This window comes from Dioscorea cayenensis, chromosome 4 (assembly GCF_009730915.1).
Source record: "Dioscorea cayenensis subsp. rotundata cultivar TDr96_F1 chromosome 4, TDr96_F1_v2_PseudoChromosome.rev07_lg8_w22 25.fasta, whole genome shotgun sequence".
Lineage (NCBI taxonomy): Eukaryota > Viridiplantae > Streptophyta > Magnoliopsida > Dioscoreales > Dioscoreaceae > Dioscorea > Dioscorea cayenensis.
The window spans coordinates 20,166,096-20,189,019 of NC_052474.1; the positions used below are offsets into that span (position 1 = coordinate 20,166,096).

Genomic DNA, 22,924 nt, shown 5'->3' on the forward strand with positions numbered 1-22,924 from the left:
GGAAGTTAGCTGCATTGCTATCATCAAAATTTTCTCGTTGTTTTTTAAAAACAAAATTTAAAAAATATCTAAAATTGTTGTTATCGGTTTTAATTTTAAAACATTTTGGTTTTTATTCAAACAATTAGAAGAAGAAACACAGTAATAAACAATTTTTCTAGTTTTCCTATTTTAGAAAATGCAGACTATTTTATCAACAAATCAAACAAGCCTGTGTCACTTAAATTAATGAAAAAGTACGAAATTTTTGGAGAAATATAAAATTGAAAATGAAATGTGTAGCATGTAATCATTTATATGATATTGATGGATATTAAGATGATTTTAATACCGCACGTTAAACATATGATGTATTTGATCGTGTAATATATCACTTTAATTTTTAAGATGGTTATATGCATGACAATGAGATGATGCGATCATCAACATTAAAATTATTTCTTAATTTTCAAAATATAAGCTCTACTTTAATGGTTATTTAGAATTTTAATATATCATTATTATTAAAATTTTAAACACATAAAATTTATTTAAAAATCAAACATATGATTCTTTTTACCTTAAAAGAATAGTTATAAAAATATTTTTAAAAATGGTTTTCACCTTTGTTTAAATATATAAAACAAACAAGCACATCTTCAACCATAATAATTATAGAAAATTCACTGTGATTATCAACAACAGGTACGTGTATTAATAATCTAATCATCCGTAGGAAGTGTAATTGCATGACAGAAAAACAATACTATATATATGTGTGTGTGTTTTTTAAATTTATCATTTTTACTAATTTTTACTTTTTATTTTCAAGAATAATAAAGAGATTTAAAATTATTAATATTAGAAATTAAAATATATATTTTATATATTTTTTTTTTAACCAGTCATCCCCCGCAAGACTTATTGTTGAGGATACACGATGAAAGAAAACTATCATATCCCTATTTATTTCTTTGTGAATAGATGGCTTTATTTTATTAACCACTTAATTTATCCCGGATTACATGATAATTTTTATAAGGGAAGAATCATGATAAAAATATATAAAACCAAAAATATACTAACATTTTTACCCTTTTTGTTTGGTTTCTCTTTCTCAACTTTAAGATTTTATTATATTATTTGAAATTAAAGTTTGGGACAATAAATTTGTCAATACAACACCAATTTCACTCTGACTTTCTATTCACGTCCTCATATTTTATTGACCTTTATTTCAATCATTTCTCACCTAAATGGATCCTTAATCAGATTGATTATAACTCATTAAAAATCATTTTTTCATGTTAAAAATAATTAAATAATATCAACAAAAACTCCTATATTAAAACGATAAAATATATATTATAACAAAACATAGAACAAGTACGTCGATATGTCTCGAGTGGTTAAGGAGACAGTACTGAAATCTGTTGGCTTTGCTCGCGCAGGTTCGAATCCCTGCTGTCGACGTGGAGAAGTATGTAGCTTTTTATTTATATCTCATTTATTTATTTTGTCACTGGAATAATTCTGATGTTTTGATTAATAATCTTTTAGTTATATACGCCACTGGAATAATTCGGATGTTTTGTTTAATTATTATCTTTTTCATCTTTTAGTTATATATATAAATATATATAATTCATATCATCAGATATTAAACCTAAAATATGGAAATATTTTTTCATTGAAAATAAAACTTTGATCGCCCCTATTTTCCTCGAAAAATTTTTCACTCATCATTTTTCAAAGATTTAAGTTTCGTTTTCAGCTACGCAAAATTTTCTGCCAAAACTTCACTACGACCTTATTTTCCTCAAATCAATCTTAAAAATTTCTTTTCCCGTCTCCACTTTTAAAAAGCTTTCGTAAAACTTAAATCGCTAAGCGTAGTTAAAAACGCCATGATCTAGAATATTTAAAATAATCCTTCATTTAAAAATTTAGTTAAAGCTTTTTCCTTTGCTTTTAAATTTGAGATAAATTATACGACTCGGATAATATTTTTGAAATAAATTTAAGATTCAATTCCACGTGAGTACTGTTTATAATTTTAAAATAACTTATTAAAAATTTCTTTAAATTTTTAAAAAGATAAAATTATATAACTCTGATAAAAATTTTTAAATATATTTATCCAAAGTGAATAGATCCCCGTAGTATTTCGACTGATAAAGATTCAATTCTACTGTTTATAATTTTAATAATTTTTTTAAAAAAATCTATGAAAAATGTGACTTTTTTACAAGGAAAAATTGATGCAATCAAACAACAAATGAGGTTTTTTCATAGAAAATGTTTCCGTGGAAATAAGAGCAATGAAATAACAAAATCTGAATTTTCCATAGAAAATTTTTGATTTTCTAGTTAGAAAATTATGCCAATCAAACAATTATTTTTTCATTTTCTATGTAAAATTTTTCTATGGAACATTTTTCCATGGAAAAATTTTCTTTTTCAACCATTTTCAATGTTGCCAATCAAACATAGCCTTAGTAAAAACTAATTATATATCAATATTTTAATAATTATTTAAATATTATTTTTAAATAATAAGAATTATTACACTTAAAAATATTTTAAAATTTCAAATTTAGGTTATATAAGAATTTAAATTAAAAAAAAATAAAAATAAAATGATGTGGATCATTCTTTCTCTCCTAAACTTCTAAACCCTCACCGGCCTCACCCCTACTCTCTAAAATCCTAAAATCTATAAAACTCTGAACCATCTTATTAAACTTAAAAGCCTAAAAACCTATAAAACTCTATATCCCTAATTCGAACCCCTAAAAAGTTTAGGATTTAAGCGGAAAAAGAGAACTAGTTTTAAATGTGATTAGAATGGAGGAAAAGGATGATATAAATGCGGACATAAAAATTTCAACTCGTGAAACCTATTACAACATTATTTTATTACTTCTTTGTTTATGTGTACATATATTTATTAAATAATTATTATTTTACAATAATATTTTTAAATTTTCAAACCTTGATTTGATCGAAACGATAATTTGAATTAAAAAAAAAAAACTGAAAGAGGAAATACAATTTGGGGAGAGGAGATGAAGAAAAATTGAGAGAAGGCTTTTGGATTTTAAAAAAAAATGAGGGAGAGAAAACTTTAAAGGGTAACTAAAATGATTTAAGATCTCTCACAAAAGGAGATAGAGGTCGTACCTATTAAGCTTTTGGATTTTAAAATAATAATAATAATAATAATAGTAATAACAATAATTTCAAAGTTGATTCATGTTACTTATGCAATTCTCTATTTGTTTGTTTGTTTTTTATTTTTTTATATAGTGAACATGTCACTCATTTCAGCTAATATAATGAGGAATTGATCCTCAACCTCTCACTCAAAAGAAAAAAAAGGTTATCATCCATATGAAGGTGTGGTAATTGTCTATACAATTTTTGCATAATTTAATAATTTCCAGACAAGATTTATTAAGGTTGAACTCACTGCGTTTGGATTGAATTTATTTAATTTGGATCCAACTTATTAAACATAGACCTAACCCATAAAGTTTGAACCCAACCTTCTACAATAGATTTGACCTATTAACCAATTTTAGTGCATTTTGATCTTTTAAAACCTCATTTCATCAAAAAAAGTTTTCCGCAGTCTTTAAAATCACTAATTGGGGTGTCATAGTCCTCCAACATTTGAGGTCTAACGAGCTTTGAGGCCCATTAAAGCTTTTTAAAATCCAGTCACGTGGATTTTCAAATTACAATATAATAGTAATTCATCGTATTTAAAAAAATACAATGAGTGTTAAATTTAGTATTTTGTTTGATATAGCTGGAATGCTAGATTATAAAATTTTGTGTTTGGTTGGAAAAATTCATAAATCTAGATTTAGTATATGGTCACCTAAGATAAGACTACCTTATATTCAATGAGCATTAATTTTTATTAATTATTAAATAAACAATTATATATATATATATATATATATATATATATATATATATATATATATATATATATATATATATATATATATATTAAATTTTGGTTGTATTAGTTCAATTTATATAAATATTTCTATAATCAATAAAATAATTTTAAAAATATCAAACCACATAGAAATGAGCATCTTTCATTAAATGTATTTTATTTGTCTAATATTTATGTTAAATATGTTATATTTATCCCTCTAATTTATTTTAGCCCTAAAAAATTATTTATAAGCATATACTATGTAGTTTTATGATAAAAAATAATGTGTTAAATTAATAAATTTCTTTTTTAGAATAAGCCATAATATATTTTTATTTAAAAAACAAAATAATTAAATAATTGAAAATGATAAATCATCTAATTCATGGTAAAAAATTATATATTTATGAATTTAAAATTAAAATAATTATTTGAATACTCTTTGTGAGAATTTAAATTTAAAATAACACTTTTAAATATATTTAAACTGTTAACAAGATCAAAATATTCAATACTATATATATTTGATAAGTGGCCACGTGAGACATACTTTATAGATTAAAATTATGCATTATGAACTACGCTCAAATTTGACACAGTTCAAAGTCTATAAGCCATTGTAGTTCAAATTCCCATGATTTTTTTAAATCCACCTAAATAAAAAAAATTCAATAATTTTGTAATTATAATTACATAAAGCTCTAAATCCGGTGAAATAAATACCACCTAAAACTATTAAGTAAAAGTGTTTCCAGACTAACTGGTTGAAGGGTCTTCCAACATAGCTTGAGGGTTTTTCATAAAAAAATAAAATGGGCTTAAGGCCCTTTTGATAATGAAATGGACTTGGGGACCGGGCCTTTTGATGACGGGATGATGATGAAAAGGGCTTGAGGCCTTTTTATGATGATCTTATTGGCTTCAACATAAGAATATGCCTAAATAAGCCCAAAATCTCTACTTGACTAGAAGGAAGACAGACTCAAAAGTATGAACCCCGCCAAAATGAACTCATTTGAAAAAAAAGGTCGAATTAGGTGTAGTGGAGTAGGTATAATACTCATTGAGCTTCTGACACATATCTCAAAAATATATTAAAATATAATAAATTTTTTAAAATATTTTTACTTTTCTCACTAAATTATTCTACATGAACTTTATCTATTATACTTCACTTAAATTTTCTCCAAAATAAAAACAAATTAGTTGAGTTAAATCAATTGAAAAATTGAAACCAAAGGGTTCATAGCTCAATGGCATTAACCTCAATGCGAAAGGCGTTGATATAGAAAGTTGAAGTCTTCTTGACGCAATAGCGATAATGGGGTCCCCGGTTGTATGTGCGACTTTGCAATGCAAATCTCATATCACCCTCGTGAAGGTGCAAGGGGACAATCAATTCCTAACATGTGCTTAAATCTCTGACTGCGTTTGTAGCATATGTAGAAAAAAAATGAATATGTCCGAGCAAATCAACTAAATTAAATCAAATGCAATCAATCAAACCAAATTAACTAAATTTATTTAAAACAAATTAAACTAATTGCATAGATTGAGTCAACCAAAGGATTGATAGCCCAACAATATTAGCTCATTATAAAAACTGAAAGTGGTCTCATTGTACACAATAGTAATAACAAGTCTAGGTATAGATTTGTTGCCCAAAACCTATGCACTAGGTGAGGATGTGCGGGCTGAATGATTAATTTCAAGCCCCAAGCTAAAAAAATGATTGAGTTAAAATCAAAACTAGATCAATTAAATAGATGACACCAAATCAAGAGACTGAATTGGTTAGGTTTAAGTGGATCAAATCCGATTAACTTTTTTTTTTTGAATAATAGGTAATAAGCGCCCGTTTTATGAATGTAAAAAGTACCGAACAGTACTACATCGGAGAGATTTGAACCCATAACCTCCTCCTTTACACTTTGGTGTCATACCACTGGGCTATCAAATGGTTAATCAAATCTAACTAACTTGTTGAGATGCTTTGAATTTGAAATTGATTGTGATTGTAACCCTATCCAAATTATGACTCGACCCTAATTTAGGGAGTTAACCCTAAATTAGAGATTTCAATGAAAATCTGTGGTGGGCTTTTGGGTTGGGCCTGCCCAACAGACTGATCCATTGTGGGCTATATTATTTTAATTTAATTTGGATATATATAGGGTTTTATCTGTACCTCGAAAGAGAAGAATAAGAAATCTCTACCTCCCTGCCCATGGACGTAGGTCATATAGACCGAACCACGTAAATCTCTGTGTGCTACTATTTTCTTTTGTTTTTTTTCATATTATTGCTGTGTTTGGCATAACAAGTGGCATCAGAGCAAGGTCCCTTGAATTCAATGGATCGAATGATTTCACTCTGTGGAAGATCAAAATGAAGGCGATTCTGGTTCAGCAGGGATGTGCGACAGCATTAGAAGGAGAAGGAAAATTACCAATGGAGATGAAGGTGGAGAAGGCAGAGATTTTGGCAAAGACTTTTAGAGCTATTCTTTTGAGTCTAACTGATGAAGTCTTATGAGAGGTCATTGATGAAACGATCGCGAGAGATTATGGAAGAAGTCGGAAAGCAAGTTTCGGAAGAAATCCCTAACCAACCGGCTATATCAAAAGCGTCGTTTGTATACCTTATGGATGATGAGAGAATATACAGGTGAAAGATCATCTTGACAATTTTAACCGGATTATTCTAGATCTACAAGGTGTTGGTGTTAAAATTGATGATGAGGATCAAGATATCATCCTCTTATGTTCCTTGCCAAATTCATATGAGAATTTTGTTGATATTATGCTATATGGTAGAGACAGTATTTCTATTAGCGATGTGAAGGATGCTGACACGTCCGAATATGCGTGTGTAAACCGCAAGTGCAGGGGTGTCGACGTAATAATTACCCGATGAGCCGGGTAGTCGAATCCACAGGGAACGGAAGTACTAGTAATAACCACTTCTCAATTATCTAGTCGGAATCAATGAATATAATGAAGTGAACTAATTGCAAGCAAAAGCAAACAAGTATGCAAGAAATAAAGTAGAAGAGTCTCAATCACTAAGGATGAGGTATTCGGGCAATGATCCCCCTAAGATCTTCTTTAAAGCTCAAGATTCACTAAATGCTCTAGAATCGAGTCTAATGAGTCGAGGTAGTCCAACGATAACCAATCCTTGTCTCCAAACAAAAAGGCACTAGTCCCCTACAAGGTCCCTGTGGAGAAATCAACCAATCTCAACACTTCACACCCCATATGACCAGCAATATGCTCTAAAGGAAACCTAAGAGTGAAACCGATTCCTAAATGTAGATCCAACCCTAATTCCCCGTCGAAGGATCTTAACCCTCTACAAGGTCCCGGCGGAGAAATCGAGCAATCTCACGCCTCACACCAAATATGGTTGCAAAGAGAATATGGAATACGGAGATAGGAAACACTCAATCGAAAGGGAAAGGGGACACTCCTCCATCTCAAGGCTCACCCTCTCAACCCTCTTTAATCTTGGAAATCTAACTCTAATGGAGACCTCTCACATCAAAGTATTAAATCATGCAATGTAAATCAACCACAAGGATTAACAACACTAGCAAGCAATTAAATCACAAGATTAAAACTCAAGACAACTCGGATTAACTAGAAACATTAAGAGAATCAATCCAAAAATATAAATCTTAGGGTTCACATGCCCAAATACCCACTAGGGTTTAGCCCTCCATGGGCCTAGTTACAAAACAATAATGAATACAATGAAAAGCAATAAAACCCATAGAGAAAACCCCCTCGAATTCGCGCGGATTGGCCTTGATTGGTAGTTCTATCGTCTCGAAGCGATTCCTCTCGAGCTAGGTCGCCAATGGCTCCCCAAAATGCTACGACGTCGAAGGAATCTATCAAAGTTGGTGAAGAACTCCTCTCAATCGAGCGAAGACCTTCTCCTCAAACCCCAGCCGCTCTCTCTCAAATGTCTATGCTCAAAGCTCCGCAAAAAGACCCTTTAGAATTGGCCAAAAGGTGTATTTATAGCCTCACATCGCTGCTCGTCACGTGTCTACGTGCGCAGCGTGGATTTTTCCACGCGCTGGTCGCGGGAATGCACGCCGCTGCGGAATCTCACGCGGGCGCTCGAATGCAATTCGCGCTACAAGATCGCTATAGTAAACTTGCTACAATACTTTTGCAACAGTGATTTCCACAAATGCGATGATAAACATTCTCCTCTTAAGGCCACACGATCATATGGTAGGCTATACGGCTTTTTCCTTCATCAATGCGTCTTGAAAGGTCTTGAAATCTTTACAAAGAGGAGGAATGTGGAGACATGGCTACCTTTGTGCCCTTCCATTAATAATTTGGCTTGCAAAACTATGGAAGTTGGCACACATCTCCTCATACACGAACTCCTCTTGTGTCTTCCAACTTGATTTGCACAAGAACTCCCAATATTATGCCATGATAGCCTATCTTCGCTCCCTTTTGAAATCCCAATGCCTTCACAACCTATATGCATAAAAGAACACCCAATACACGAAATGAGACATAAACCGTATAAAATATGATGCTCAATGTATGTAAAACATGCATAAAAACATGTTCACTCAAGCACTTATCAGATGCTATGCAATCTAAGGAATTAAAGCGGAAGGTTTCTGGTTCCAAAGAAGATGGTGTAGAAGCAGGTTTGATTGTTAGCAGAGGCAGGATCAAGGAACGGGATGGTAGGAACAAGGGAAAATCACGTTCCAAATCGAGACATGGAGGATTACGTTATTTTTTCTGTAAAGAAAAAGGTCACTTCAGGAAAGATTGCCCACAGAGGAAGAAGGGAAATGAGAATAAAGAATCAAGTAGTAATGCTAGTGCATCTATAGTGCAGAAAGGAATTACAGTGATGCAAGATAATGATGATGTAGCAGTGGATAGTTCTGATGAAGGCTTGGGAAGTGATGTTTTGACTGTTAGTATTTCAGGTTCTGCAAATACTTGAGTCTTGGACACTGATGCATCTTATCATATGACATTCTCAAAGGAATTGTTCACTTCTTTAAAGGATTGGAAAGGCAGTATGCATTTGGGTGATTATGAGGAGCTTAGTGTTGAAAGGCGGTGGTTACATGCTGATTAAGATGTATGATGGAATAGTCAGAACATTTGATGCATGGTATGTTCCTGGTGTACGCAAGAACTTGATTGCTATTGGTACTCTAACAAAACAGGGGTACAGTTTCTCTGGTGATGGTGAGCAATTAAGAGTTTCTAAAGGTGTTCTGGTAGTCATGAAGGGTAGATTGCAGCATAGTATTTACTTACTGATGGGCAGTTCAGTGATGGGAACAATGGTTGTATCTCATTCCTCGGAGCAGCATGATGATAGAACAGAATTATGGCATTACAAACTGGGTCACATGAGTGTGAGAGGGCTTGCAGTGTTGAGCAAACAAGGATTGTTGGGTGGTGCAGAAAGTGGGAAACTGAAATTTTGTGAGACTTGTGTTATGGGAAAGCAACGCAGGGTGAAATTCAGTTCTGGAAAGCACACTTCAACTGGTATTCTTGATTATATTCATTCAGATTTGTGGGGTCCCTCTCTAGTTGAGTCTCATGGCAAATGCAGGTATTTCGTTACTTTCATTGACGATTATTCTAGAAAGGTCTAGGTATATTTTCTGAGATCAAAGGATGAGGTGTTTGGGAGGTTGAAGGAGTGGAAGACTATGGTTGAAAAGCGGACAGGCAAACAAGTCAAAGACACTCAGAACAGATAATAGTTTAGAATTTTGTAATAAACCATTTGATGAGTCATGCAAGAAAGAATGTATAGTGAGGCATCACACTGTACGATATACACCACAGCAGAATGGAGTTGCAGAACGCATGAACCAAACACTGTTACAGCGTGCTCGATGCATGCGATTAAGTGCTGGCCTCTCTAAGTAATTTTGGGCCGAAGCAGTTAACAATGCTTGTTATCTGGTGAATAGGTCTCCATCAACTGCAATTGATTTGAAGACTCCTCAAGAGGTATGGTCCGGTAAACCCTCTGATTATTCTAGTTTGCGTATATTTGGTTGTCATGCTCATGTGAATGATGGTAAACTTGAGCCAAGGGCAATGAAATGCATATTTCTAGGGTATACTGTTGGAGTTAAAGGATATACATTGTGGTGTATGAAAAAGATAGAACTCCAAAATTTATTATTAGCAGAGATGTTACTTTTGATGAATCTGCTATGTTTAGCCAGAGAAATGAGCTTGATAATGTTGCAGGTAATAAAGATCAGGGTGCTAACCAGAAGGTGGAGTTTGAGATTGAAGCTCAAAAAGGAATAGAAGAAACTGTTGAATCACAGAGTATAGCAGCAAGGAGACCAAGAAGGGAAATTAAAAAGCCTCTGAGGTATGCAGATTGTGTCAATATTGTTAATACTAACTCTATTGCTTATGCCTTGGCAGTAGGAGAACATATTGATTCTGATGAACCGAGGTCATATAATGAGGCAGTGCAGAGTAGAGAAGCATCAGAATGGTTGATTGCGATGAATGAGGAGATACAATCTCTAGCAAAGAACGAAACCTGGGAACTAGTTCCATTACCAAAGGGTGTAAAACTAGTGGGATGCAAATGGGTGTTCAAGAAGAAAGAAGGGATTCCTGGAGTTGAACCAGAAAGGTTCCAAGCAAGGCTTGTGGCAAAGGGTTTCTCATAGAAGGAGGGAATTGATTATCTGATTATCATGAAGTATTCTCACCAGTTGTGAAGCACAAAACAATTCGGGTTAATCTAGCCATTGTAAGTGCTTTTGATTTGGAGTTAGAACAGCTTGATGTCAAAACAGCTTTTTTACATGGGAATCTGGAGGAACAGATTTATATGTCACAACCAGAGGGATTTTTTGTTTCTGGAAAGGAAGACCGTGTATATTTGCTGAAAAGATCACTGTATGGGTTGAAGTAGTCCCCGAGGTAGTGGTATAAAAGGTTTGATGCATTCATGGTTTCTCATGATTTTGTGCGTAATGAGTATGATAATTGTGTTTACTCTAGAAAGCTTGTAGATGGTTCCTTTATATATTTGTTGCTATATATGGATGACATGTTGATCGCAGCTAAGAATAAAGCTGAAATTGATAGTTTGAAGGTATTATTGAGCAATGAGTTTGAAATGAAAAATTTAGGTGCAGCCAAAAGGATGTTGGATATGGAGATTTGGAGAGACATGAAAGCAGGACTGTTATATATTTCACAACAGAAGTATATTGAAAAGTTGTTGCAGTCTTTTCAGATGGAACACTCAAAGTCAGTTAGTACTCCTTTGGTATCACACTTTAAATTTGATGCTAATACCTTACCTAGTACAAAATGATGAGAGGGATTACATGAGTAAAGTCCCTTATTCGAATGCTATTGGTAGCTTGATGTATGGAATGGTATGTACTATGCCAGATTTGGCTCATGTAGTTAGTGTGGTAAGTAGGTTTATGAGTAATCCAGGGAAGGCTCATTAGGAGGCAGTTAAATGGATTATGCGATATTTGAAAGGTACGAGTGATATTTTCTTGGTTTATAGTACTGATGGTTATACTGGTGGTCTTGTTGGCTATACATATTCTGACTATGGCGGAGACCTTATTAAGAGGAGATCTTTGACTTGCTATATTTTTACCCTATTTGGGTGTGCCATCAGTTAGAAAGTAACACTTCAGTCTACAGTTGCTTTGTCTACCATTGAAGCAAAATACATGTCACTGACAGAAGGGGTGAAGGAAGGCATGTGGGTGCATGGTCTTGTTGATAGCTTTGGGCTTGAATGTGCAGAGACCAATTATTTATTGTGATAGTCAGAGTGCATTAAGCTTGGAGAGGAATCCAGTCTAACATGAAAGATCAAAGCATATTGATGTCAGGTTGAACTTCATTCGGGATGTTATTGAAAACAAACGACTCTCCATAGAGAAAATAGCCATAGCAAACAATCCAGCAGATATGTTGATGAAGCCTTTACCTAGAGAAAAGTTCAAGCATAGCTTGGACTTGGTGAATATCCGCACAGCGTGAGGCCCTTCGGGGCGTGGATGGCAAGGGGATGTTCTTGGTTCTTGATGCATGGGAAAATTCAAGTCAAGGTGGAGATTTGTTGAGATGCCTTGAATTTGAAATTGATTGTGATTAGTAACCCCTGTCCAAATTATGACTCGACCCTACTTTGAGGAGTTAACCCCTAAATTAGAGATTTCAATGAAAAATCCGTGATTGGGCTTTTGGCTCGGGCGCCTAACATGACCCGATCCATCATGGGTTATATTATTTTATTTTAATTTGGATATATATAGGGTTTTATCTGTATCATCTATATGAGTTTTTTTCACGAAAGAGAAGAATAAGAAATCTCTATGTCCCTGCCCGTGGGTGTAGGTCATATAAACCGAACAACATAAATCTCTGTGTGCTATTATTTTCTTTTGTTTTTCTTCATATTATTGCTGTGTTTGGCATAACATAACTTATCAAGTCAAAACCAATAGCAAGTAAACTTGTACTTAAAAAAAAACAAACAAACCTAACACCTAACATAATTAATCCATGAACATCAAACCAAATCAACAACACACCCCTCAAAAATACAAAATTAAATTAATCTTTTTCAAATAATAATAACAATAATAATCAACTAAACTTAAAATGAACTTAACTAGAGTAAGGCCAATATATCTAATAAAAATCAAATTCACACTTGATTGACCAACTAAAATTGAAGTTTGCACACATTAACTTAATATTCACTAATAGTAATAACTAACTAAGTTAATAGCCAATCGATCAATTACAAAAGTACACATGGAAACTTGAATAATACCATATCTAATTAACTTAATAGTTTTATCTTTTTACCAGAACTTTAAACTGTCTTTTTTTTTTATCTCATAAAAATATTTCCTTAAAACAATAAAAAAAAAAATTATTTTCACTTTTTCTAAGATGGTAACTAAAAAAAAACCTTTTTTAATTTAATTTTTTTTTTTAAATTTATTTTGCACCGTTGAGATGGCCGGGGAGCGTTAGTCCAACGGCCACGATCTCACCCCTTGATTTGGAAACCGCCGCTCTATATCATCACCTCCTCGTTCTTTTCTCTCTCTTGGCTTCGACGACCTCGAAGAAGGGGCAACAATGGCGGAAGAGAAGCATCGTTCGCGCCGCGAGATCCCCACAAAGTACGATCTTGATGCCAAATGGGACGCCTGCCTCGACCTCACCATCCGCCGCTCCTTCCACTCAACCCTCGCCGGCGCTGGCGCGGCTCTCCTCCTCTTTCGTAAGACCCTCCTTCTTCTCTCATAGAGTTTCGTTTCCAGATCCTTTTACCTTATCATCGGTGTGGTTGTCACCGTTTCTTGTCTGATTCTGTTCAATTGTGATTTTAGGGTTCCCATGGTTTTCTAGATCGTAAATAGATGAATTTGATGCTCATTGAATTGAAGTTTTTAGCTGGTGGTTCAGAGGATTAATGGTTTTCTAGATCGAAAATTTGATGAATTTGATAAATACGTGGTGTTAGGGCATGCAATCGCATTGATTAAGGGACCTCATTTGAGAGGATGAAGAATTGTTCATTGTCTGCTTATTGTCTCTTATATGATTATTTTGCTTGCTATTAGTTTATATATATGTATAATTCATTGATGTTATCAAGGGACCCCGACTTCACGGTGGGCAACTGTTGCTTTTGGTGCTGGAGTGGGGATTGGAAGAGCATACAGTGAATGCTCTGCCATATTTGCTGGTTCTTCTTCGAATGGATCATCTCCAATTTCAGCTGTTCATTCTGTGGCTTCTCAAGTAAGTGTTTGTTGTGCCCACAAATTTTTTTGTATCTTTTGTATTATATTTTGTTTTGCTAGGTTGGATGGTAGTTGAACATTTGAAGAATATTTTTCTTTGTTCTAGCATTATATAAATGCCTATCTAGCTTGTTAATTTTGTTTGCATCAATGCAATCCTTTCAAAGTGTTCTAATGAGATTCTGTAGTGATGAGTTATTTATGAATTAAGAAATGAATGATGATGGAACAGGGCATTTGATTGATATGGATATTGTTCTTATTAATGAACAATGAAAGAATGGTGGATTTGCTTGGCTATGAAAGCCTACAAATTTTGCCGATTTGGATATCATTCTCATACATTGATGCTCATTTAGCTGAAATAGACTGGATGTGAAACTTCCTATTGGATCATGCCACTCATTTATTGCCATGAATTGTCATCAAACATCAGTGGGCCCTCGCATGTTGGTGGGCAGCGGGGGGCAGATGCCTTTGTATATGATGCATTAACTTGTGCGGTAGACTTATCAGTATAGTTTGTTTACATTTACATTGATATTTGATACTGGGGGCATAAGTAGTTGATTGAGTTGGAGGTTCTGTATGGTAGGGAATAGGATCTGTTCCCACAATGGTTATATGTCTATATTCCACATCTGAGCATGTTTTTTTTTCTTGCAATCGGCATCTCTCCTGATGCCTAGAATTTGTAGGTTTTGCAAATAGAGAACGTTTGAGTTAATTCATAATGTTAAGGGAAAGGCCAACAGAAAAGAAAGTGAATTAATACCAAGTGGTCCTACTCCAAGCAGTAGGAAGGATGTAAATATGGCTTGGTGACAAGTTAATATGATTTGTGATATAAGACCAGATGTGCTTCACTTGTTAGCAAGATCTTTATTTGCTGTTGTTTTGATGATTCCTAATATTATCTTATTCTTCCCCTTGATTGCACCAACTTCTTAACTGTGACATTCCCTTTCCCAACTTTTCTCATGAAACCAGTATTGGACATGTGCCTGATAAAGAGGCTTTTATTTGAGAAATGTATCTGAGTATATTTGTTTCCTTTTAAGTTCAAATTCAAAATTGATATAGATGTCACTTTCCTCACTATTCTCAAAATTATATCGAGTCCTCTGTGCCATATATGCTGTAGCACATTGAGATTTAGTTCTAGATTATTGATAACACTGAAACCAAGTATTATAAAGTACAACCAAACCAAATTTCCGTGAACCCAATAACCCTAAGATTCTGTATAACCGATTGGTGAAAATTAACTTTCATCTGGAGAAGCTGTGAGACAACATAATTTATGATGAGCTGGGAATGTTTAGATGAGCTGGTGGATTGGATTATATACAGTGTTGTTAAATGATCAGTCTGTTCACAAGCAGCTCGTGCTTGACCGGATAGTCCAAAAAATATGATATGATTTATTTTATATATTATATAGTGTATACTAAATAAAAGATATAATTAGTGAACAAAACTCATTAGTATTACAAATTTATGGCTTGGTTTTATATAGTCGAAACCCTATGGAATATTGATTGATTGAAAAGTATTATTTTATTTGTATTGTTTAGTACCTCTATAAATGAGCTTTTTGCATGACAAACTTAAACTTGATTCTAATTTCGAGGTAAACCAAGCCTGCCTTGACATATGACATCAGAACATAGCTGAGCAAATGCGATAGAACAAAGCTCAAACTTGCACAGACCCCGTTTTTTACCCTATTTATATGGCATGCTATTGCCCATTTTTGTGGTCAAGTTTAGTTCATTGACCATGTAAGAATGCCTGGAATGTGATACCGTTTGGATGTTACAAAGCAAATAATATCCAGAGACCTGTTAGCACAACTATTATTTTGTTTCTTGTCATCTTGACTTAGTATTGCTGTTCTTTTTGGTTTTTGCAGTTTGTTTTATAGCTTTCAACACTGTATTTTATTTTGCTTCTCTAGCATCATAATTATTAAAATCAGTAATGTTCCGCAAACATTGGAATTTATTTGCTTTGCTTGAATTTGTAGGAAGAAGGTGATTGAATGACACCAACTGGATGCTAAAACCAAATTGGGTGCAGAATTTTATCGGCAATTTTCAATCTGAACATGTTGTAGAACCTTTTTTTTTTCCTTCAGATGTCCGAGGCATATTCGGAACTGCTGTATCTGATGACTATTGGTCTTAAATACCATCTGCAAAAGTTGTTGCAGATCACTCTCTTAAATTTCTCCTAACTCTGAAACAACTTTTTTTTTTTTAAATTAAGCAGATGGTGAAAAATAATTCTTTCACTCCCAACTCTCTTTGGTACATGATGAAATTTGTATTGATATATTGCTGGTGTTGGTTGTGTTTGATCAAGTACTCTTTCCGTGTCATTATTTCATTTATCTACTTCTTTGTGGAGCTTAATATTTTGAGGCATTTAGCTTGATGTCTTTTACCAAATACAACCAAAGTCTAAAATTTCTTCAATAACCATAGCAGAGTCTATAACTATATTGAAAGAAACATGCTATTGCAGGGTGTTCATTCATAAATAAATAAATAAATAAACATTGAAAGAAGCACTTGCTATGTATCCACTCCCAACTTACTTGAAAATAAACAGAATAAAAATTAACACAAAAACCAAACCAGAAATATATATATATAAAATAAAGCACTCCACTAAATCACTTTATTACACTAAACAATCACCTATAACAATCCACAACCACTAAACTAAACCCTAATAACAAATTCTTATAAAAATAGATAAACAAATAAATAAAATAGAAGATGATGAACCATATGATTATCTAAGTATCAATCAAAAGCCCACTCATTGTCCTTCCTCAACTCTTCCTCCTCTTCCGGAGTGAAGTCCCCAATAATCTCAAAAAATTCCCTAACTTGTTCCACAGTCAGGTCCATAATCCTGTGAGCCACAGTCTGACAAGCAAAATTCATCAACTTCCTTGAGTCCAAAAAATTACTAGCCATCAACAACTCAAGGAACAATTCCTTCTCAATATCCCCTGCAAACTCTTTATCCCAATTTCTCAAATGCGCCTGATCATAAGCTTCATCATAATAATCTTTCTTTTTATTTTCATCAATAATAGCACCATCATTGTGATCATGATGTTCTTTCCAATACATAATCATCAAATCCAAAACTTCACCTCTCACTTCATTGCATGGAATTCTCAACACCTTCTCACCATCTACTTCTTCTTCTTCTTCTTCTTGTGCTTCTTCAGCAACAACTGAAAGAACTCCTGATTGTTTTATTAGTGCTAACTCTACTTTGAACTCTAACCCATCTTTGCTCTTTAGTATCACCATCTTCTTCTTAAACTCCTCCTCCTCCTCCTCCTCCTGCTCCTTTTTCATGCTTCTGGATGTTGAGGATTCTCCCTTGTCATCATAAACCGTTGTTGCTTTTCCTTTCATCTCTTTAATTAGTTCTCCTTCTTCTTCTTCTTCTTTGTGCTGTTGTTGTTGTTGTTGTTGTGTGTGGAGGGTTTATATATATATATATATATATAGATAGATATATATAGATATATAGATGAGAGAGAGAAAGAGGTTTTGAGTTTGGTTATGAGAGCTAGTTGTTACTTTAATAGGACTTGGAAAGTTATTATTGTGATAAGGATAAATTATTTGAAAAGAGAAGTAGGATTAATATGGGAATAATATTGATCTTGATTGGTTGATTTTGAGTGGACTTTGAGATAGATTTTGTGATTTTAAGTTTAAAAAAACAGAAAGATTTTTGGTTTTAGATCGAGTCAAATTGGATTAGATAGATTTGTTTGATTTGGATTAAAGTCGTTGTTGGATAAATATATATAATGAGGTGATTTTTATGGGAAAATTTGCATAAACACCTCCATAAAAAGTATATTTCCATTAAACCCCAAAACACCCAAAATTCTTTATTTAATTTTTAATGTGATTAGACTTAGAGTCGATTGAAAGTTTGAAACTCTTTATATATATATATCCAATTCTAGCTTCATCTTTTTCACCTTAATCGAGTTATCAATATAATAAAAAATCATTGATATAAATATATATATATATAACCGCACATGAAAATATTGATATTTCCCGGATCTACATGGGTAAATATGATTTTTATGAGGGTTTATATATAAAAACACACATTATAGCGACAAATATGCAAATTTAAAATTAATCCTGATCAAATAAAATACAATAATTTTAAGCTCAATATATCCCCACATAAGATTCAAAACCTCAGAAAGAACACTATGAAAAACACACACACAATTGCATCCAAATGACTAAAACAGGGCAGGGCTCTCATGACAAAGGAAATCTATTACCTGATTTATCACTCTTCAATACAATCAATTTATAAAATTAATTTAAGAGCAAAAAAATACATAAAAATAAATAATTTCCTTGAATGACTGTCATAGCAATGCATTGCATCCCAATAACTACTGTGCCATAAAAATGATACATCTTTTATATCAAATGACTTGGTATGAAGAGTTTACCAGTGAGAGCAGGCGAGAAAAGTCATGATAATACAAAGTAAATAGAGGGTGAAATAAGTAACCATCAAGCTACAACACAATAAAGAAGAAAAAAAAAACCTAACACCCCAGACGAGTTGATCATCAAATGACGACGTTAAGCTGGCGATGATCGACTGCCAGGTGCACATAGCATAACAAGTGAAAAGGAATAAGGCCAGGTTCTAATATTATTCACCTTCCATAACCTTGGGCATGATTTTTGAAGGGACCCAGCTTACTGCTTGCAGTGAGAATTGTAAGAATTGCTGAGGAGCAACATAAAGTTATGTCTTAAATACGGAGCGGACCGGTGGATGAATCTCTACTGGAATTTGCTTCCTTGTGTTTCAAAGAAAGATTGGCGAATTGGGAGTCAAGGTCTCTGCTGTTATTGCGAACATGAGTCAAAGGTGGCTGTTGTGGTTGTTGCTGCTGAAGGTACAATGATCGCAAACGAGCAACCTCTCGCTCTAACATCTCATGCTGGACTGTTAGCAACCATAATAAACTTCAGAGTAATTTCTATGTTTACGTGATGCGGCAAAGTAAACTTAGCATTATACATAACAATAAGTAACAAGGGTGAGTTCAATGACAACACAATTTATCAAGGTCCAGATCACATAAGAGTAGTTCATAAAAGAGCCTATCACAAGGAATTGCACAAAAACAGGAAAACAAGAAACAATTAACACAAACACCCAGAAAAAGCAGTCCATATGTAGCGCTAATTTCTACAGTTTAAAGAGGAAATAGCCAGCACTTTATGGCACTTGTAGATAGCTGGACGAGTATCCAAGTAGAACATTCCCTTTAGGCTATGCATATGTGAACCTACTGTGATTTCTGACAAACATGCCATGCTACTATATTATGCATTAGAAGTTTAAAAAGAACATAGCATGCAAACATTAGCAGCGCTACCAAATTTCCTTCATCTAAACATTTTTTTTTTCTGATTTACAACTAATATTAAGTCCAAATAATTATACTTGTATTGGATTTTCTGCCCCTGGAGATTGATGATGGTGTAGTCAACAATACCTGACAGAATCGTTAAGACAGAAGGCAAGGGATTCGAGACCACACAAATTTGGTGATCAATTTCTAGTTGTTAAACTTTGATTGAATACTACGATCAAAATGGCTAATTCAGCCATTTCTGTGAACCATCATCTACTCAAGGTTAAAAAGAAAAAGAGAAATAGTGCAAAAATCACATGAGAGACACACGGAATGTTTTTGCTGTCAGCTAATACTCATGAGACAAAGTTGCTTTCACACTTAATCCAGTTAGTGAAGTTTGCAAGCATGTAGCTAAACTCAGATTGCACCTTAAACCTAGAAGAAATTTCAAGAAAATGATAAAAACGAGTTAATAATTAAGAGTTATGAACCCAGCACATCTTTTAGGCTATTATGGCTAAATATATCAGATCTCATGCTCATGAACCAATACAGACTAGCCGACACACATGGTTAAAAGTATAATTAATGACTTACAGCATTTTATGAGCTGTTCCTGTTGCAGACTGTCCAACCTTTGCTTCAAGGTTTTATTCTCTAAGTTCAATATAAGGTTCTGCTGATCCAGAAAATCCAGTTCAGCTGAAACTTCTGATCTTTCTGCCTGCATAATTATTTGCAAAGGTAATACACAAACTCACTTTGCAATATCAAATGCATTTTTTCCCCACGTCCAAACTATAGATTGCTGAAAAATTAAAAGTCATTCATATACTCCAAGACTTGCCTGCAATGCTTGAACATGTCTCTCCAGTTCAGCAATGTACTGGAGCTTCCGGACCCGAGATCGCTGAGCGAATTGCCTGAGATATTAACAAAAAAGAGCAGTTCAAGTCATTAAGTTTCTTTTCTAATTTGCCATTATCTATATGGATTAAAACCATTTGATATTTTTGCAAGAGGGCACATCTTTGACAGATACAAGGTGCATGAACACAAATAGCATAAATGTTATACTAAGTCAATACAGTAATCAAGCACACACACATGCTGCTTTATGATTTCCACACCATGGTCAACAAAATAATCAGTCAACTAGAGATTCGAATACACAAGTTACAAGTCTATGCAACCAGTTGACTGTGGCCAAGCAGCAGTGAACTATGTCCAAATTCAGCTAACTAGGCACCTGAGTGACAGCATAGGTTGGTTTGCCACTCATCCATGAGAATGAAGCTCCATTTTGCGCACTCAAACCAACCAAACATAAATGAATGCGCTGAACAAAATATCAATGACCTTGATCCACAACTTATCGGGGAAAAGTTCTTTCACTGGCTTCAGTTTAAAAAGCCTTTTAAACAAAATAATTTCTTCTGGTTTGCACATTTATTACTCTTAAAGGAAGTGACTGAGGCCACCAATTATTTCTGTTACCTTTGTCCGATATTAATTTAAAATTGCAAGTGGTAGGAAATAAAGTGAATTAGCTACAGGTTTGCTTGAAAACCCTTGGAATAGCTAGTCAGTTGGTGCAGAAAATAAACCTCAAAAAAAAAAAACACAAACAAACAAACAAAAAAACTGAAATATCAGTAATTTATTCCTTTGTGCAACGATCATAAATATGGATGATGAATAGTGCAGTAAAAAATCGTTACTTCAGCAAAACACAATGCAATCTATTTTCAAACTCCTATGGCAATATCATATCATCCAATAAGAAAGATGATCTAACAGTATCAATTGAATGTCTTGAAATTACTGCTTGATCATTGAAGCCATGATACCCACTTGAGGAAATAAAAGACAACCTGAAGGAGGATCACATTATAGAAATCATGGAAAAAAAAATGAATGAACATATCAGAGTTTCCCACATGGGGATTGATCTATATACAAGCAACGAGGAGACCTGCTATATAGTAAGAGCCTAGGTCGGATGCTTAGAATTTGTTTAGCAATAAAAAAATCGAGATAAACGTCTAGAAATGCACATTTTACGCCACATCCGTTTCACTGTATCCACACAAAGTACATGACTGCACATGTTAAATTTGTTCACAAGCAAGTGGATATGGTAGTATAGTGTGATCTTTATGTAATAATAACAACAGAAAAGCACAAAAAACATTAGCATGCAAACTAAAGCAAAACAAAAATATCTACACACCACTAAAGCAAAGCTTGAGAGATAATGCATGTGTTCCTTTTCAAGTCTCTAAAGTGAAAAAAACTTATAATTGTGCCATAACAGAATATTTCAAATAAAACACGACTAATTAAATCCAGAAATAGAATATACCATTTCAAGAGATGAGTAAGCTGATCAGAAGAAAACTTACTGTTTCACTCTCTTAGGATCCACCTCCGCTTGTAAATTTTTAGCTTGGGAGACTTCTTTCCTATCTAATGAACATTTCACCTCGGAAGAAGAATCAACCTGGCTCTGCTTATCACTTGCATTCTGTGTCAGTGTATCAGGTTCTTTAACAGCACATGATGGTCCCTGATGTAAACTCCTGTCCCTCGGTGATGGATGGTTGGTCGGGTGGTTCACGGTATTCAACACAGAATCCCATACTCTATTCTGAGAGCTCAAGAATGAACTTGCCTCCGGGTAATACAAACCATGCTGCATGTCGTTCATGCTATCAAAATCCTCAGATCCCCAAGAAGGCGCTGAAGTTAGTGGCCTGTGCTTATTATAAACCTCAGGAGCTAAAGTATCTACATGTGAATAAGCACTCCCCACATCCAAGTATGCAAAAGAGTCACTAGATGAGCGCCGGTGACCTCCTCTCTTCACAGGTGTGTCTGGCTCATTAAGAAGATCATCAAGCCAGGACGGCTGCTCATCGATAAGGAAGCTCTCTGAGGTAGTCCGTTGGTGGTGTCTATGCCCCTCTCTTGGTTTCAGCATGCCCTTAGAACCTACACTGTGGCTACTAGCTCCATAATCAGCATAAGATGGGGGTATCGTTGGATAGGGGCTCTTCGGAGGTAGAAACGACTGCTTTCCCAGAGCTCCCAGGGTTCCTAAAGTTTGGCGTTCCTTTTGCATTCGCCATTGTTTAGATGCCTATAAATCCAGCGTAGATTATAAGCAAAAACACATGAAGATTCAGCTGAAAAAACAGCATTGTGGAAAATAAACTCCAATGCCTCGAAATATTCGCAATGAGATCTCAACCATCAGCTAGCAAATGCAGATGATCAACAAAGATTTCACAGCATCAACAAACCCTAAAAACACGATCTTTCACCAAAAACACCACTTCTTTCCAACTCGAGATTCAGCACACGATCACCAAAATCACAAAACCAAAAAAACAACCGCGAAAAGCAGAGAAATCACAAAACAACAACGACCAAGAGAAAATCTCAAACGAAATAGATCAAACAAGACCCCAAATCGTGAGGATAAACGACTAAAAATCAGGTAATGAAACAGGATAAACACTCAAAAATTCGAAAAATGCAAAGAAGAGAAACAAGACCTGGTGATGCGATTACCTGATTGGGAATACGGATTCGATCCTGCGATGAACCTTGATGGGGATTTCGTCTTGGAAATTTCTAGGGTTTCGATGAGAGAGGTCGGAGATTGAGAAGCAATGAAGAGAGAGAGAGAGAG

General features: G+C 34.1%; 3 protein-coding genes across 3 annotated transcripts; 1 reads left to right on the plus strand and 2 right to left on the minus strand.

The window, feature by feature from the left end:
* Window positions 1–13,054: 13,054 nt before the first annotated feature.
* On the plus strand, window positions 13,055–16,074 carry LOC120258030. The gene is made up of 3 exons (XM_039265368.1): window positions 13,055–13,252; window positions 13,631–13,776; window positions 15,808–16,074. Exons 1-3 carry the CDS (start codon window positions 13,108–13,110, stop codon window positions 15,820–15,822), a joined length of 306 nt encoding a protein of 101 aa, XP_039121302.1. The 5' UTR covers window positions 13,055–13,107; the 3' UTR covers window positions 15,823–16,074.
* A 516-nt stretch (window positions 16,075–16,590) lies between these two features.
* LOC120259429 (SKP1-like protein 11) lies at window positions 16,591–17,281 on the minus strand. Its single transcript, XM_039267031.1, has one exon. The coding sequence runs from the start codon at window positions 17,219–17,221 to the stop codon at window positions 16,592–16,594; it is 630 nt and encodes a 209-aa protein (XP_039122965.1). The 5' UTR covers window positions 17,222–17,281; the 3' UTR covers window position 16,591.
* Window positions 17,282–18,180: 899 nt separating this feature from the next.
* On the minus strand, window positions 18,181–22,358 carry LOC120259228 (uncharacterized protein At4g06598-like). The gene is given in 5 exon segments (XM_039266799.1): window positions 18,181–18,809; window positions 19,825–19,951; window positions 20,075–20,150; window positions 21,633–22,309; window positions 22,311–22,358. Coding segments are annotated over 5 exon segments (1,125 nt in total). The 3' UTR covers window positions 18,181–18,612.
* Between the last annotated feature and the right edge of the window lie 566 nt (window positions 22,359–22,924).